The sequence below is a fragment of the Taudactylus pleione genome, unplaced genomic scaffold, assembly GCF_031769625.1.
Source record: "Taudactylus pleione unplaced genomic scaffold, aTauple2 ptg000207l, whole genome shotgun sequence".
Taxonomy (NCBI): Eukaryota; Metazoa; Chordata; class Amphibia; order Anura; family Myobatrachidae; genus Taudactylus; species Taudactylus pleione.
Window position 1 is genome coordinate 1,287,534 of NW_028284609.1, and position 19,167 is coordinate 1,306,700.

Below are 19,167 nucleotides of genomic sequence, written 5' to 3' on the forward strand. Positions count from 1 at the left end.
TTATGACACAGGCGCACGCTTGGCACTACTTTGTTGATGCACGTGCGGCTACTGCGCACACAATTCACAAACACAGAAAATAATTTTTTTTTTGGTTTGGACTGGAGTGTACTTTCGGGGGTTACAGCACCCTTAACGGTCAAGCCAGCCGGCCCTTTACTTATGACACAGGCGCACGCTTGGCACTACTTTGTTGATGCACGTGCGGCTACTGCGCACACAATTCACAAACACAGAAAATATATTATTTTTTTAGCACTTGGGGGGAGCACCCCTGATGGACAGAGCACCCCCTGGACAACACTACAGCACCCCTTTAGGACTGGGACACTGCACAGGACTTTGGAACTGACTGCACAACACAGTCCAGCCAGCCCCTATGGACTTTGAAGTAGTGGACACAGCCCCTATTAACAACAGCAGCACAGCACAACACAGCCAGCCCCTATGGACTTTGAAGTAGTGGACAACAGCAGCACTACACTACACTACACTACACAGCACTAACTCCCACCCTCCCTCTTCACTGTCCACAGCCGAGTGAGAAAATGGCGCCGACGCGGGTACCTTATATAGGATCCAAAACCCGCGAGACTCGGAAGGCGGGATGATGACGTTTTGCCTCGATGTCAGATCCGAGTCAGGCGGGAAAAGTCGAGCCTGACTCGGATCGGACTCGGATCGGGGGGGCTCGGGGGGGTTCGGATTTCAGAAATCCGAACCCGCTCACCCCTAATATATATATATATATATATATATATACACAGCATGTGACATATTCTGCACTTGGCTGTAACAGCAGACATACTAAACCCAGGATATACACTGGGATGTGAGAAATTTGTCAAGACTTGCTTAAAACTCAACTGAAGGGATATGCCTTGTGATTATCAAGGCTTTTGAAACATCTCCGGAACAAACATAAAAATGTCCTGCAAAACAGACACTGCTAACATTTAATGAGATACATGAATCAAATGAATAAACAATTAGATAAAATCTACTGTAGTGCACATATGGGATAACTGTCTTCTAGATAAATAGGGCAATGGCCCAAATGTGAACAACACGATTAATGCACAGTGTAACTGGTGCTTTGTTGTGCCATTCTGTTAATGGAAACATGGTTCTTCTGTATAAGTATTACTGGAGGCTGGAAATGTCAAAACCATGTAATAATACTAATTACATCATTATTGACGCAATCAAATCTTTCTAAACATATGCTCATTGATATTCATGGAAAACTGATTTTTTTCCCCCAGTTCATGAGTCAGAGAAGCATTAAATAAATGTTGCTTTTGCCCAGGGTTTCGGAATTGATCTAGGCTGGAACATAGATAATTTACAATAAAATGATCCATCATACAAGGGCTGATTGAAAAGTAATGGGCATGCGTCAGTTTTTCCATCCCATACAGTAGGTAGACGTGGCAACGCTATGCTGGTTATTGTGAAGCGTATACATCGTTGTGTCGGAAACTGCGGTTGGACTGCCATAGTCGTCTTTGTTTGGTCACAGCGAGTGGAAGATCTTCATTAGTTTCGTCATGGCGGATGAGGAAGACGTGTTTCTGAGATTATGTCAGAGATGTGTGTTGAATTTTGTGTTAAACTTGGAAAAAGCAGAAATGTTCGTCACATGTCACAATCGATGTCAGGAAATCGTGTAGCCTTTCCAACATTCAAACGGTGTTCTTGCACAATTTAACTCGTCGTCGCATCTGCTCTTCTGTGAGATTTCTGGGTACCCACCTGGCACACACGCGATTCATTTTCAGTTCCTTCGTCACACAATGCTGAACCCGTTCGAATGAGATGTCAAATGAAGCTGAAAGTTTGCGGAAAGTTAACCTTCTGTCATTTTGCATCTCAGCAGCTTTGGCAATGTTGACAACTGTAACCACGGTGGATGGTCTCCCAGAATGCGCTTTGTCATTCATTCGTTTAGTACCCTCTTTGAAGTGTTCCACCACAGTAATACTGCAGCACGGCTAATTGTTTCTCCACCGTATGCTTGCCGTAACATTTTCATAAGTTTCATTTCTGATTTTTCCAAGTTTAACGCAAAATTCAATCTCACATCTCTGACGTAATCTCACAGACACGTCTTCCTCGTCCGCCACGACGAGACCTCCCACTCGCTGTGACCAAACAAAGATGACTACGGCAGGTTCAGACACATGGATGCATGAGCTTCACAATAACCAGGGACAGAAAAAATTATGCAGTGTCATGACTTTCTAATCAACCCTCATAAATGAGTTGTCACTGTTGAATGATTGTCCATCCTTGTTCATCATACCATTTCCAAAAGCTTAGCAAAGTCAGTCTTTCTTAAAAATCAATGTAGGAGTATAATTTTTAGGAAAAATGTGGGAGCTAGCGCACCATCTAAGCAAAAGGATTGTGTGTGTGTGTGTGTGTGTGTGTGTGTGTGTGTGGGGGGCTAGGGATTTGCTGTCTGCATCTATATTTGGGATTTGTTACTCTCTAATAAATTAGGGTATGTATAGCATATAGAAAGTGGTATTCACCACTTGGTATTATTGTAAATGAGAACAGTCGGCGCTCATAGGGAGGGAAATGATGTTGAACCACTAGCTGCTCTCTCAGGAAATATCCCCATTTCCTTCAACAGATAAACAAATACAAAAAGCGCTCTGTGGTATTGGAGTCTAATGTTTGAGTGTCAACCAAGGAATATGACTGAGTCTATATAACAGACAACTTAATTGAACCAGACTATCTTCATTTAAGGACTCTGGTCCTGAACACCCAGCCTCAAGTTTTCGCCCACCAGCGTATCTTTAACACCTAGATATTATTATTAAGTTGTCTGTTATATAGACTGTTTCAGTCATATTCCTTGGTTGACACTCAAACATTAGACACCAATACCACAGAGCGCTTTTTCTATTTGTTTACATATATCTATTGTACAGTTACTCTGAGGTTGTAGCACGGCAGAGTGTAGGACTCCTGTAAAACCACTCCGCTATTTAGTTGTGTACAATATGGCGTGTAAGTATGCAGTGTGCCAGCCTATAGTGTCCAAAGGATGCTACAGGTGGCACTGCCGCCATGATACTGATTGCAGGCTGCAATTCCAGGCGTAACATCGACTGTTAACAGTGACCCTTAACATGAGGGATTTTCAATGAAGCTGTACTAATATCTTCTCCAGTCTATTTTTATCCTAAGATTTTTGAGAAGCGGTTGCACAGTTTTTTGATAGTTACTGAGTCTGATGTAGCCATTTGGTATTCCAGCACTGTGGACTCATTGAAATACAGCAGTTGCATTTTGATATGTACTAAAATATCTGAGTTTGCCATTAAATAATATTTGGAGGTGTAGAGAATAAACCAGAAGTAGATCTAAATACAGCTTCAGTGAATAGCGAGTGAAGTGATTTACTAGGAATCATATGGTGGGTACACACTGGGCGATTAAAGTGGACGACTGAACGATATCGTTATCGTTCAGTCGTCCACTTTATCGTCCATTTTTATCACAAAAATCGATCAACGATAACGACGACGCGCGTTCCCGCGGGTTGTTCGTCATCATCGTTCATCGGGTTAACATGCAGGCCAACCTGACGATGTCGTCAGGTTGCTGCATGTTGGGGAATGGGGAAAGAGAGCCCAGCGCTGAACGATATCGTTAATGATATCGTTCAGCGTGTGTGCTCAATGTCATGAACGACATTGAGCACACCCTGCCGGGGACACACTAGACGATATCGCTCAGGGAGCATATCGTCCAGTGTGTACGCAACAAAACACTGCTCACAGCACTAATGACTGAGTGTTTCTGTACAGCAGATCTGTGTGCATACCCCTTTCTGCGCCATATCCCTACTTTTCAGTTTTACAGAATGTTTGTTTAAATTAAAGGTGCTAACAGATGAAATCCAGAAATGTAAAGTATTCTCGATTTCCACAAAATCAGTCCCATTTGAAAACTTGTTTATGGATTTTTTTGTTGCTGGTGTGTTTGTTTGCAGTAGTCAATTGGGAATTCAAATGTAGTAAAACTATTCTCATTAAAGTCCAGTAAAAGTGGGGTTTGAGCTGTTTACATGGAGGCGTTTGATAGTGCATATGGCTGCCTCAATCCAGGACTAAATACAATCTCAGTAAAAGATTATAAATATATCTGGGATTTTTAGTCTGATAGGTTCCAACTAAATCCAGGGTTGCTATGCACAGATAGACATGTCAGCTGAATGCTAACTCGCTCACCAGTGACTGAATCCTGAAGTAGCAATGTAATCCATATCACAAAGTTTAGGGATTATGTAAATTGCATGCTTGTTATTTCACAAGTATTTAAATAACTAGACGTTTCATCAATTTCTCAAAGCAGATAAAGCAAAGGCTCTTTTCTATTACTAGCATACGGCACCATTTTTTCATAATTATGATGTGCAACAATAATGTGTTCTATGTTTTCTGTGTATTGAATCAGTTTTAATGTATTATTATTTTACAATGCAGTGGCATATCAGTGTCCTAAATATGCAAATATTGGGAAGCATGAATGTCTGGTTGTAATTTATTTCAATTCTCTCTAAAACAAACAAAATAATGAATAAATAGAAAAATATTAATAAATAATATTACCTGCACTTATGCATTTTATATAAGGGGTATGCTAATATGAAGGCAAATACACTAATGACCAATTATTAACTAATTTTTGGAACCATCATTGGCCGGGTAACTATCTATTATGCCTGGAGTTGCAGGTTTTTTTTCCTTTGTCTTTCAGCACCTTCCCATCTCTGTACCCCCTCAACCCATCTGTCAGTCTCTCTCTCATCTCTGTACCACCCACCCACTGCCTTACTCTAATCTTTGTCTGTAACTGTTTAACTTATCTATGTCCCACTCCATCCATTTATCTCTCTTGTTCATGTCCCCCTCCCCACTGTCTCTCTCTCATTCCTGTTCCCCTCCCGGTCTCTCTCATCTCTTTACCCACTTCCCCACCTCTCTTTCATCTTTGTCCTTCCTATCTCCCTGTGTTTCTCTAGTCCCTGTCCTTACTGTCCCTACTCCTCTGCCTGTCTCTCATCTCTCTCTCGCTCTCCCTCTCATCTCTGCCCCTTCCTGTCCCTATCTCTCATCTCTGATACCATCTTTAGTCTGTTTCTATTTTGTCTCTGCCACCCCCCTTCACCTCTCACATCTACTGCTCCAGCCCACCCTGCAGTCACCTCTCCTCGGTATCCCAGCTGTGCGGCATTACTGACTGGAGCCAACATCAGTGTGTGCGGTGCCCAAGATAGATATCTGCTGCAATAGAATAAGTTGGCTGATGTCATGGAGCCTGCCAGTCTGGTGAGAGTGATGGTAAGCCAAGGCAGAAGCATGAGGGGCTTTGGCCTGGCTTTAGGGGCATGTGTGGGTTCTAACTGACAGAGGTGTCTGGACTGAGGGGTGGGGGGGATGGCTACAGCAGGTAGACATGTCTGGATGGGGGAAGTGCAGTATCTGGACTTGGAGGGCTGTGGTGCTTCAGCAGTCAGGTACCTGGTCTGGATGGGGGGGCAGCACGCAGAAGTGTACGGACTGATGGAGTGCTGCACTCAGAAATGGCTGAACTGAGGGTCAGATGAAAGACAGAGAATGCGTGGTGGTGGGGAGACAGAAGGAGTGGGGTTGGAGTGAAAAAGGGGAGACAGAGAGAAATGATGGACTGCAAGAAAAGAGAATGGGCGGATGAAGACAGAGAGAAAACAGTGTGGGGACCCCTGCTACATTAGCTAGCAACCCGATGAATGATGGTTCTAAAATACTGGGGATGGCAGTTGGGAGGGATGATACTGGCAGGGGTGGACTTAGGTGACCAGGCATATGTCGGGTCCAATTTACTAAGGATTAATATACTTCTTATACACTCCTATATCCAGCCAAAAAACTCCATGCAGCCATTTAAGTCCTTGTACAGAAGTCATAGTCACTCCTTAATGCAGCCATCAAACTCCTTGTGCACACTAGGCAGTAAATGTAAAAGCAAGCGAATTGCAGGCAGCCAAAAGATTTTTGAGATTTAGTCACTTAAATTAATTATGAACATGTCAACATGTTTAATGACATTACAATCATGTAGACCTAATGAAGGTCTACTTTGTGTATGTCAACATAATGTACTACACCCCCTTGTTTTGCATTAGAAAATAGAAATCAAAGCAAGTTATATTAATTATTAGTAATAACTGTTGGACATGAAGACATATCAATGAATTTTCTGTGATCTAGAGGAGGTATAGTGTACAAGATGAAATTCATGTCTCTCGCAAATAGATAACCTCTGACTAAATACCTGTTGTAGAAGTACAAGTTTCAATAACATATTCTAGCACGTCTTTAACTGTTTGTTCTGTTCATAAAGTCTTTTATACTAAATCTATTGCAAATATGGTTACAGAATTTACCATTTTCTGATAATTTCATTATAACTGTATAGATAACTAATTAATTTGAAATTTGTCCTGTATATCTTGACATTAAGGAGAATGGAAAAGAGGTTGTCCTTTGCTGCTTCTTAGGAGTGTTGGATCAATAGTTGCATCACACTAGAACAGGGTATTCTGCCTAAATGTCACTTTACAGCCCTTGTTTTATATAATGTTCTTTAAATTATGTTTTCACTATTAAATCCCACATAACGACTTCTGCTCTGGTGGTTAATTTTCATCAGCTTTCCCAGTGTCATGCACATAATAACTTTAAAAAAGTTCAGGTGCCTGTGCTTTATGATTTTCTAGCTTCATGGTCCCTGTGGAAATCATGGATAATACTATTTTGATGTTCATTCAGAATTCAAAAGTTAGAGCATTGGTTTAATTTCACTACCATAAACAAATTATTTAATTTGCCTCTAAATAGAGAAGATTCAAGTTTTATACTCAACCCTCAATACAGATTTACTTTGCTGTTAGTATTACAATGTACAAAAAGTAATATGGAATAAACTGACAACGACACAAGCAGTGTGTGATGTTTCATCCTCTTTATAGATTCAGTCTAGAATACAGCACTATGTTAAAATGTAACGTATTGAGAGCTACAGCAGTCAGAACAATTTAATAATATGCATGAGCAGTTTTATGACTTTTTTTATTTTTGGGAGCAGACATCTGAAAAACAGCTGCTACTCTATTTGTTCTTGGTTCACGGAGCAATATGAAAACAAAATAGGATTCACAGAATTAATTCTGTTCTTTCATATTATACTCTAATTTATTTTAAAACATACATACCTTTTAACGAATGTAAGACAAAATCTTGACAAATATTAACAATATGAACTGCGCAGCTGGGGTGGATCTCGAATTTTCTTTTAGGCGTAGACATTTTAGCAGTGCCCTCCCCAATGTAATAATGCAAAATCAGACCCAAGATCTCTGGCATTATAAAACCGACTTACTCCTCCTACTCAATCTCTATTGATTTACAAATCAGACGCAGGAGTGTGGGAGTGACAGATTCAATTTTTGTTACCCCTCTTGTGGTCCCTCACTGTCTCTTTGCATTCAGTGCAGGCCATGTGACAGCATGCTGCACTCTGATTGGTGTATAGGTCCAGCCATTCACCAATTAGAGTGGTCTGTTTATCAGGTTAACTTCCTGTTCCCATATGCATCACGTGTGCTCAATGCAATTAAAAATGGGAACTAATGAATCATGCAATTCAGAGAGTGAGTGGTCACACCACATTATTTGCCATTTCTAATACAGGTAGTGGATGCCAGGTGTGTCAGCATGAGTGTTGGAGGTTTGCATGATAGTGTCCAACATGTATTGAAAGTTTACAGAAATACAAATAGGGATCAAAAGATGTTTCATCAGAATCATTGAAGTATTGGTTGCAATGTCCGATGGTTAACTATGCAATTGTGAGGATCCAATGTTTTTTCCTGATCAATAGTTTTATACTGATGGAGGCAAGTTACAGGCACTCATTTTGGTTGACTAACATGACCCTCCTCCAGCAAATCAGCATGCAGCTTGGGTGGCCAGACCTACCAGAGCTCAGCCTGCTCTTGCTTTAAGTCACAGCAGAGTGACCCTATAAAGTATCACTATAGTAATCTTATACACAATAAAGATTTAGCTGAGAGAGAATCAAGGTTGTAATTATCAAAGGCTGAAACTACAATAAAATCGAATTGTTTGTCTCATTTGAGAGGAAAGAGTATATAATTACGAGGTACAGTCATTCAGGTAATAATGTGTTTAAATAAAAGTCTGACTTGAAGAGCAACATATTAAATATACAATCAGTTAATAATGTTGTGTATTTAATCTAAACAAAGAGAATGAAGTTCCTCTAATATGGCATCTGTATTACCTTGTCATTCAGGGGGAGAACTATGTGAGACAATGGAGGCTCTTGCCACTGGGCACCAGCTCTGAAGGGGCACCTCCTCCATTGTCCACTACATATTCACCCCACTTAGGGCTGTAACTATGTACCCGGAGTGTACTGTCACGGCGCCCAATATATGACAGGGAAGACTTCCCGACACCTGAGAAGCCACCATACACTAGTGGAGAGCTCCATGTCAGACCATCAGCTGCTGCCTTCATCTATCTATAGCCTGTTTGCATGCAAATTGCTACTGTACATTACAGTGTCAGCGGCTGTGACGGGGGAAACCAAATTATAACTTGCCTCCAGGCATATGGGATGAACTTACGCCACTGTTGTCATTGCGTGCCACATTTAGATCAACGTCTAGCTATAGTTATACAACCAGCTTGTATATTGTATGAGCAAATAGATTCTATTGTGACCATGCAATAATTAAAAAAAAGTTTTAAACCTGGGAGAAAGCCCTCTGAAGCAAAACGTGTTGACGTTCGCTTGCCTACCACATTATAGCTCTCTCACATCGGCAGGAAGATCATGTTCGTATATGACTGCATGCAGCAACAACCAAGGGCTTCCATCCACTACTGGTTAATTTCCAACAACATCTGACTCCCAGATGTAAAACATATTTTTCAAATTACTGCATTGCCACCAAATAACTTATTACAGGTTTGGCTCATACAATGTACAAGCAGGGTGTACCTAGGTCCTACCCTGTCTGACAAGAAGCTGGAAGCCTCAGCAGTTAAGTGCGCAAGCTTGTGGAGACTACGAGGAAGTATGATAGGCACTGCTGCTTCAATTCCAGATCACATCAGAGTCTTACCATCAGAAATGTTATACTTTGAAGATGGGAGAAAGGTTATCCTACACTGAAAATGCCACTACACTACACCATACCAGTGTAAAATCAATAGATGGAAAACATGTGGAGCAAATATTGGATCTAGTTGTGCTGGAACAGTTCCTTGTGAAATTGACTGCAGAAGTTAGGGAGTGGATTTCAGATCAGAATCTACGAATCCCAGAAACTACCCCAAGTTGGCAGATGAATTTATGGCATCTATTCTTAGTGAATGGGGCTGCATCTGCCAGAGGAGGCAGGACTGCATACGACTCCTACAGAAGCCTCCCAGGAAACATACCCTCATTTCCAGCCCCTGCTTGGTGGGAACTGTGAAGACTCCAATTACCAGCTTCTTACCAGGGAGACCTTAGGGCTCAGAAACAATTGCTCCACATACTATTGTTGTTACCAATACTGGTAACTGTTACATTTGCAACGGGTTTGTACTAAAACCTAGGGCCCTGTACATGTGGCGCAGCCAGCACCAGTCATTGTGATCTACAGATGAGAAATAACTGGTTTGATCCTGAAGAGAGGGAGGACATATACTCAAAAGAAGGGTACTCCTTTGAAGGTATTTATGTAGTGAATATGATAGGGAGGGAAAGGAGATCCAAACCCCAGAAATATGAGGGGTTACATGCACTCAGTAAAGGTAGAAGGCCAAGTGCCGCCCGTCACAGGAGCCAAAACCAATGGCAAATCAGAGATTAATAGGTCCAGTCCAAGGAATCAACAGCTCAAGGGAAAGTTGCATCCAGAAATAACCCAGGTGAATCGGAGTCCACCCCAACATTGGTAAGTGAAGCAAGTACTGTTGACCTGACTAGTGTACTTTATCTAGGAAAAAGGGACAGGGAAGACTTTCAGATAGCCCAACAGATAAACCCCTCATTACATAGTAAGGAGACTCAGACGAAGAGGGAACCTGCATAGCATGGGAAAAATGTCTACTATATAGAATAGTAGTCAGACTATTGGCCCACAAATTGGGGATCAGCCCCAAAACAATCAATAGTACCTAAGCCCATTGGTCTCAGTTTGTAACTTTGGCTGATGACAATCCTGCCACAGGGCACTTTGGAACCAACTAAACATTGACCTGACTATTGAGGAGCTTCTTCTTGCCAGGGTAACGTGATGTGAAGCTTTACCGCACATCATGTAACACCTGACAGCGTTTATTGGGGTTAGCAAAAAAAATGCCATTAGCGTTCGTGCCAGTGAATAGGAAACCCTTTTAGAGAGTAGTTAGAGATATTGTACACACCTGAACTTTAGGGTTCAGAGTAGAACAAAGTCCTGGCTCAGATCGCTAATGGGTTCCAAGTAGAACGGAGTCCCAACTTGGTTCTTCTTGCCAAGTTCAGAACTCTGATCTAAAAAACAGAATTTACTGGAAATCAATGTTATTTATGTAAATAATACTAAATGAACAAAAACAGGACCAAGTTACATGATTTTAGCTATTTTTATCAGTATTTAAAGAAATCTGAAACCAAATCTAAAGCGGGCCATGCGATGGGGTATCCGACATATATCGAGTGGTCCCCACAAACGATTCGCTCGGGTGGCCGCCTGCCCGATATGCTGGCTCCCCCCTCCCTCACCCGCATAGCGCCGCATGGGATCGCACATCGCATCCCCTGATCGACTGGCCCTGCAGTAAGATCAGGGGGTGCGATGTACGACCCCATTGGTGCGTGCTCGGTCCGACATCCGGCCCATACGCAGTGCGATATAGCAGCCAAATCGCACCAATCAGTCGGATTGGCTGCTTTATCACACCATGTATGAACACGCACACGCACATCTCTGCTGGTTGCACACTAGTTTTTTGTAGTTTTTCGTTAAAACTCTTTAATTCAAAAATTGTATTACCTACAGCATGTGTGAGTGATGGGTCTATTTTCCTGTGTAGTTCTCTCATTTGTCACACTAGATAAATGCTCTCTCATTTCTGGAGACCTTGGCTAAGAAATAAATGGTTGCAGTGCAAAATTCAAAGACTTTGATGAATGTAGGCAATTTAGAATCTTTTTCTTAAAAGTTGTAAGTTTTTTTTTGTATTTAAAACCATATCATATGAAATTTAGTCCACAAAGGATATTTCTCAGATATTGCTAGCAAAGAACTGAAATCTGACAAGAGGTTCAATTGTAGCTTTCACATTCAACTTCTTTGTCAGATTGGCTTTGTTGTCCTTTGTGGGAGTTCTAAAGGGTGAATGCAAACATGCATTTAAAGAGCATATTTTCCTTCTTTTTCTCTTTTACATCAAGGTTAATTTGTAGTTAGAATCTCTCTGATGAATATATCTCCCAAGGACATTCAGTGAGTGGTTGCTATGGGCTACAAATAGGTTCACCAGAATTCTGTGACACCAAGCAGATTTTGTAATATGCAAACATTTCTGCACTACATAAGTATAAATGCCTTCACTTCACCCTTTACTACTTGTAAATACTGTACAATGTACTTTTTTCTTTTTTTTTACATATAAAATTTTTAAATGGCATGTCAATACAATACAAATGGCTTGTGAATAAATTTGAATAATTCATTTGTTTCAAGCTTTTGCTGAGTTTTCTGATCAAGTATTTTACTATTAATTGTTTCGATTAAGTATTTGCTATTGATTGTAGTTGTGTTATTGTGTCATGACATAACATATTGCAACAACACTAATTGCATGTGTTTTATCTGTAGCTGGGATGACAGCAGTAGTGCTAGCAGTGGCCTTAGTGACACACTTGATAACCTCAGCACAGATGACCTAAATACATCTTCTGTTGGTTCCTATTCCAACTCTGTGTCTCCTAGGAAAACTGCTCAAACACAGGTAAGAATATTAATATATGAAGATCCAGGTAATGAGTTCATTATTTAAAGGCAATTCAATGTATGCTATTAAAATTAACATTTAGATGAACTACACAATTCATTTTATATTACCACTAAAAACTAAAATAATATAATGTGAAGGTAACCTATTTTTCATTCTTGCTCTGACATTTCATTGAAGCTGTAATATAAAAATAAAGCTTAATAGAATATTACCCATTGGCCTCACATCAATTACAAACAGCTGAAGCCATATCTCACTTCTTTGAGAAAATGCAGGTCAAAACATTTAAATTTCAGTCTTATAAGATGCTATGACATCCTTGGCCATGCCAATCCATGCTGCTCATATCTGCACAGGAAGTCTGCAAGTTTGTTACTGACTCTTCAGGCTCTAAATGATAAGACACAACCTCCCCCCTAACATGGTAACTTGACTGCAGACATTAGATTATCATTATGGTTTAACCTGCTCTTTGAGTACATTCTCTCTAGCATTGTGTGTCTAACAGGTACTGAATTTAGAATATTGCAGGCATATGCAGTCCTCTTTTTATGCCCAACATACACTGGCACACCACTATTCTCACATAAATGGTTTGGCCTAAGTACCTCCAAAAGCTTTTTTGGCTTCTGAGTTTCCTATGATGTTGGTATGGGATAGACAGGAGATTACATACCTCCAGTCCCCTTTAAATTAATAATTTACAAACTATGGTATTAGTTAGATCCACTGTGCCAGATAATGTTAATTAAATATAGGAAAACATGACCATAGATTGGGACTCTGTCTGCCCTCCATCCTGAAGCTTTCATAATGTTACAAACTGAAGGAAAAATTTATTATCAACTAGATTTGTCACTACCCAGAACAGAGGTGCAAAGTCTAATGGTCTTCACCAGAGACCCAGCAAGAGGATTTGCACTGTGTTACACCCAGTACAGAGCCCTCTGTGGGGGCACCTAGAGTGACATGCTGGTAACCAGAATGGGTGCAGGAGAATAGTTAGAGTAGCCATTGGTCAGAACCAGATATCTCAGGAGAAATGCCAAATGAGTGTCCAGGAACTGGTTTCAATTTGGATCCAAGAAGCATGTCAGTGGCCATCTGACTTCACTGATATAGTCTGTACAGAGCCGTGTGCCCACTCCTTTAGCAGGGAGCGAGACTCCAGCTATAGGGATGAGATCAAAGCTGAACAACTACCTGGCTCAGAGCAGAACATGTACTGCAGGGACCAGCACTGTTGAAATCTGTAAGGATAGCCAAGACTGCGGCATTGTGTGATACATAATAATAATGCCTCAAATAAGTAATACAACAACTAAGTGGCAGAGAAAATATGACTACAGCCTTTATTTTAATTCCACCAATTTCCATGTTCCAAGGGTCCTATAGGTTGTGGGCTTCTGAGCAGAACCCTTTTACCTCTTTGTGTGTCTGTAATGGCCCAGTCTTATTTTATCACTATTTTGTTCCCAATTGTAAAGTGCACCCGTATATGTTGATGCTATATAAATAACGGATAATAAATAATTTACCATACCCTTCCATCTGGCCCCTTGACATTCTGTTATGGTAACAACAACTACAACCAGAGTGGAGTAGCACATTCCATGTCATGGGAATCTTTCAGGATTTTTGCTCATGCCAGGTCCAGAGCTCCACCAATCTATTTGTATCATGCAGCATTTTGCTTGGGAAACCCAAAAAGCTTTGTCTCCTTAGCCACCACAAAGAGGCTCTTTCACACTTTGACCTTATCAAGTGATCTATATACACATATCAATATTGAACAGTGGGACCACTGTTCAATATTGATATGTGTATATAGATCACTTGATAAGGTCATGCGTGCTATGTGAGCTATTCCACTTGATCTTACAGGCAGGGATCGCTTATTTTAGCAGTATACTTAGATTCCAAGTCGCAGGCAAAGGGACTATGTGAAAGTGACAGCTGATATGCTGTAGCACTGCAGAGGATACAATCTAGCAGTTGGGGATTACTGTCACTGTAGATTTTGTAACTATGTTGCCAATAACAGGTAGACTGCAATGAATACGCAATCAGTGTGCTCAGTACCCGTGTAGTTGGATAAATACAGATAACATATTAACATCAAAACACTACACGGTGACACCAAATAATTGAGTGATGCTTATGTGAGAACCCTTCTACCCTCAGAGAGGACAAGTAGAGGGAACTAAAATCATGATTTCATTTTTAATTACATATGTTCCCATATGATTAAGAAGGAATCCAGTTGATATATAGGGGTGTTCCGCATCTTATATGTGTAGTCTTTACCGCAACTTACCCACCGATCCGCAAGGGACATATTAAGTAAATATAATCAGATATATATGATTACTATCACTAATAATATGATGTAGGTGGACAAAACTAGCGGATATAATATGAAGACTTAGCGATTTTTCACTAGATCGCATTGCTTAAGCATACCTTGAAAAGCATTAATCAGACAATCCATTATTATAATAAATACACAGTGGGACCACAGTTTTTTTATCTCTCACATTTTTTTATTTTTTATATGTACTCACGTAAATGTGTATGTGTGTTTGTGAAAAGTTTTAATTATTTAGCTGGAAACAATTACGTCTTAATCAGAATCTAATAAAAGTTAATTTTTAAATTCATATTGTGCGCCACTAAAGACAACCCCTATCTTCTATTTCTTTTGTTGAACATTCTTATGGGTTGTCACAAGGCAGCACCCCCAATAAATCCTCAATAAAATATTATAACAACACATGGGGCCTAATCCTACATATTAGTACTAATATTTATGACTGGTGCAGTAGTCTTCCTCTCTCCTTTGAATAGATAAATCTATCTACTGGAAGCAGTGGTTACCTCCATGTGTTCTGGTTGAAAGAGGTGGAGGTGACGTGCACTCTAGTTTTATATATCCTGCTCACTACCATCTTCCTACTCCCTACCCTTCTCCCACCTATGCAGGAACTTTAGTGAAATTCTGCAACATTTAACTCTTTTATTCAGAGGGAATCTTTCATGCTCACTACCTTAGACAGATGAAACTTCTGGACTAATTTCTAGTGGTTGTTTTTACAGGGTAGAACTTACCTGTTACATAATTTCATGCTAAATTTTAAACACGATATACTGTAGCTATTTACTAATGCTTTGTCAATGAAATAAAGTGATTTATTTTGTTAAGAAATGCATAGTTCTAATAAACCTGTTTATTGCAAATAGAGCAGGGTTTATTCTACTTTTTGATGAAATATGGTATGCTACAGTAATCCTGAAGCTTATACTTCTCAGTATGAACACTTGTATGCAGAAATATATTCCCCTGTAACTGGAATTTGGCAGTTGCCAGCAGTGCATCAATTTCACAAAGAGTGTAATACATAAAGCCCGCTATACCTTTATGTTGCTGTTTGACTATATGAATATATGTACTTACATACACTATATTAGTCAGTCAGATATTGCACATTTACCATTTGTGGCTTTAAGGCCCCCATACACGGGACGATTTTTCACACTATATGGCCGTTTTCGACTGATCGTAACGTCCAATCATGTAAAAAATGGCATTTTCTAGACTATTACGATGCCTAGGCACATCCCCGCAGTCGTGTATCGGCATCGTAGATCAGATGGTTTTGCAGAAGGATTTCGACAGATCAGTACGATGTGACACATCTTAATACTTCGGATCGTATGGTCGTTTGTACAATCGTTCCTTTTCTAAATACAAATCATACAGAATGTCAAGGGAAGAATTTTCAAGGGAATCGTATGCGAGATCAGATCGGATACAAATTGCCCCGTGTATGGGGGCCTTTATAGTTTTGTCAGCGCATTTTCTTCCAGTTCCTAATCATGCTGAAGTAACTTTAAAATGTGTAAATAAATTTGTTTGACATTTAATTAAGAAAGCATTTGACCATCATTTTCTGTGTCCTTCAGTTAAAAACAGATGCTGAAAAACACGCCTTGACAGGTACTGAACCATGGTGCAATGAGGAGCTGAAAAAACAAGATGACGACTATGACGGCACCCTTGAGACCAACAAATGGAAAGGGCATTCATCTGGACTGTCAGAAGATTCAGATAAAGGAGGGCAAAAGTCTCTATCTATATCGCAGACTGGGTCATGGAGGCGAGGAATGACTGCTCAAATAAGCACATCATCATCAAGACACAAATCTGGAAGTAGCTCCCTAAAGACACCAGGTGTGTGTATGTATGTGTGTATGTATTGTGTCCTGACGACGGGGTGGTAACCTCGAAAACGTTAGAAGAGAATATACATCGTTTTTCCTTGTTGCTGTCTCCGAGTGCCAGTTCTTTCTCCTTCTGGATATTGTTTTTGCTACTGGATGCACCGGAGCGAGTTGTCCCTTTATTCTTTTGAGTGCCGGCAGATTGTGTCTTTTCTATATATATATATATATATATATATATATATATATATATATAAATTCTATTTCTTGGAATGGTGACCCACAAGTTTTATTCTGTGCCATCATTATATAATGTGTCTTAATAGGAGAGTAATATATCAAAAATTATTTTTAAGAGGCTTATGATTTTTTAGTCTGTGTTTCCTATCTGGATCAGATTAAGTGCTACCTGTTTAGTGCTGTAGATTAGGATAGGCCTGTTTTGGACTAATTTGACTAGTCATACACTACCCTAAGGTCATCTTTTTAGTAAATGATGTCATTTTGTTACTCATTTCTAAACAGGAAAAACAGATGATGTAAAAGCTTCTGAGAAAGTGAAAACACCACTTAAAGGTGGTCCACTGCAGCGGTCTCCATCAGATGCTGGAAAAAGCAGTGGTGATGAAGGGAAAAAGCCACCTTCTGGAATTGCAAGACCAACAGCCACTGGTTCATTTGGGTTTAAGAAAACTGGGGTTGGATCTTCTAACATAAGTGGAAGTGGAGTAACCATTACTAGTGGATCAGCAACTCTTGGGAAAATGCCCAAATCATCAGGAATAGGAGGAAAAGGCGATGGGAGGAAAACTAGTCTAGATGGGTCACAGAATCAAGATGATGGAGTGTTGCTAGCCAACTCAAAAGCTACTCTGCAGTATCGCAGTTTACCACGCCCTTCAAAGTCCAATACAAGTGGTATTCCAGGTAGAGGAGGACATCGATCCAGCACCAGTAGTATTGACTCCAATGTCAGTAGCAAATCAGCTGGTGCAGCAGGCAGCAAACTTCGAGAGCCCTCAAAGATTGCATCAGAACGTTCCAGTCCTGTTACAATCAATCAGACAGACAAGGAGAAGGAAAAAGTGTCAGACTCAGAAAGTGTCTCTTTGTCAAGTTCTCCTAAATCTAGTCCGACATCAGCCAGCGCCTGTGGTACTCAAGGTCTGAGGCAGCCAGGATCAAAATATCCTGATATTGCTTCGCCAACATTCCGGAGGTAAAAATGTTATTACTAATTATATGTTGTGCAAAATATGATTGCAGTGTTTTAATACAGTAATTACTTTAGATATTGAGAACAGCAAAATATAAAGATAGAGAAGCAAGATGGGGCCTCCAAGGCAAGGTCTACAAGCTTTTCCTGGACATATTTAGTAGTTTGTCACATTCCATGTAATTATTTAGATTTAATATGAGAAGCATGTTAGTGACAAAAAAAAATATAATATGAACAAAAACAATGGGCAAAACATTGAAATTGTCTTCATTTCAGTGTTCTGTGGCCAAGAATTCATCACATAAAGGTTGTGCTGAAAAAAAAAATATCTTGTAGAAAGTTGTTTGTGCACTAAAAATTCTATATAACAAATATGCAAAAAAAAAAGAATACACATTACAGCAGCGTATCCACATGCCGATATTAATGGACAACTGAACGATAACAACCAACATCGTTATCGCTCAGTCGGCCATTAATCATGCATAAATCGGGCAGTTTCCGACATCAATCATCGCCTGAACATGCCGGTCAATCTGCCGTTAACGACAGATTGGCCATGTTCAGGGATGAGGGAGGGTGCCTGCACTGAACGACATATCGTTCAGTGTAGGCACTACAGGGGATGAGGAACGACTGTACGATTACGATGTTGTAATCGTACTGTCTTTCTTAGTCGGCAAGTGGATACTCACCTTAGACTTATTTCAGATCTAGGAATTTGCTGCTTAGAACTATTGTGGCAATACTACAATTTAGTAAATGAAAACTGCTGTTACAGTGTAAAGGAAAGCATGTTATTTATAACACTACTTCATGTAGCTGTGAGACAAATTATCAATGATCACTATTGTGTTGACTAAAAAACAAGAACATTTCTCTCTTTCTCCAGTGCATTTATACTTTTCAGGCACCAATGGAATCAGGTGCTGGTGCATTGCAGCATTTTCAATCTACCCTAGATTAATATAAGTCATGTTGAACATACAGTACTGTTCAAAATATCTGTTTTATTGAGTTCACTGTCATCTGAAAAATAAGTTACTTATGTATTAGTATGTAATTGTCTCCCTCTTGTGGGCAAGTGAGGCTATTCTTTATCTTTTAACTTGAGCCCTTTATATAATAATTTGTTGTCTGCAGTATTATATAATATTGTCATGTTTTTCTCTGTACCAGTAAGATACTGGTTTCAAATATTGCTTTATATCTTCACGCAGATAGTTATTTTGCTATCAAGTAACTAATGTTCTCTGAACAAATTGTCTGCCATCCCTGAAAAGACTAGATTAAACCGAAAATTGCATCATTATTGTTAAAAGCAAGTTTTGTAATTCTATTAATATGATTACTCTGTTGCATATTGGCTCCTTGTGTGTTGAATACATACGAGATGTTTGGCACAGTGCTTTCAAAAATCAGCATAACAATTATACAATACTGTGCAAAACTTTTAGGCAGGGGTGGAAAACAATGCTGCAAAGTAAAAAAAATAGAAGTGTTAATAGTTTATTTTTATCAATTAACAAAATGCAAAGTGAATGAACAGAGGGGGTATACTGGGTCTGCAACAATGTTTAGGTAAGTGTCACTTGTCAAACACATGATTGTTAGGACCCAAGGTTTCCAAGGAAAACATTG

At 39.8% G+C, this 19,167-nt stretch overlaps 1 protein-coding gene across 7 annotated transcripts in view; it reads left to right on the forward strand.

Moving 5' to 3' along the window:
* NAV3 (neuron navigator 3) overlaps positions 1–19,167 on the forward strand; it is a 383,856-nt gene that overhangs the window by 268,790 nt on the left and 95,899 nt on the right. For all 7 annotated transcript variants that reach the window (XM_088478094.1, XM_088478095.1, XM_088478096.1 and 4 more), the window contains exons 13-15: positions 11,948–12,080; positions 16,050–16,317; positions 16,833–17,526. In XM_088478094.1, the coding sequence (XP_088334220.1) occupies positions 11,948–12,080; positions 16,050–16,317; positions 16,833–17,526 (1,095 nt within the window). The remainder of the gene's footprint in view (positions 1–11,947; positions 12,081–16,049; positions 16,318–16,832; positions 17,527–19,167) is intronic.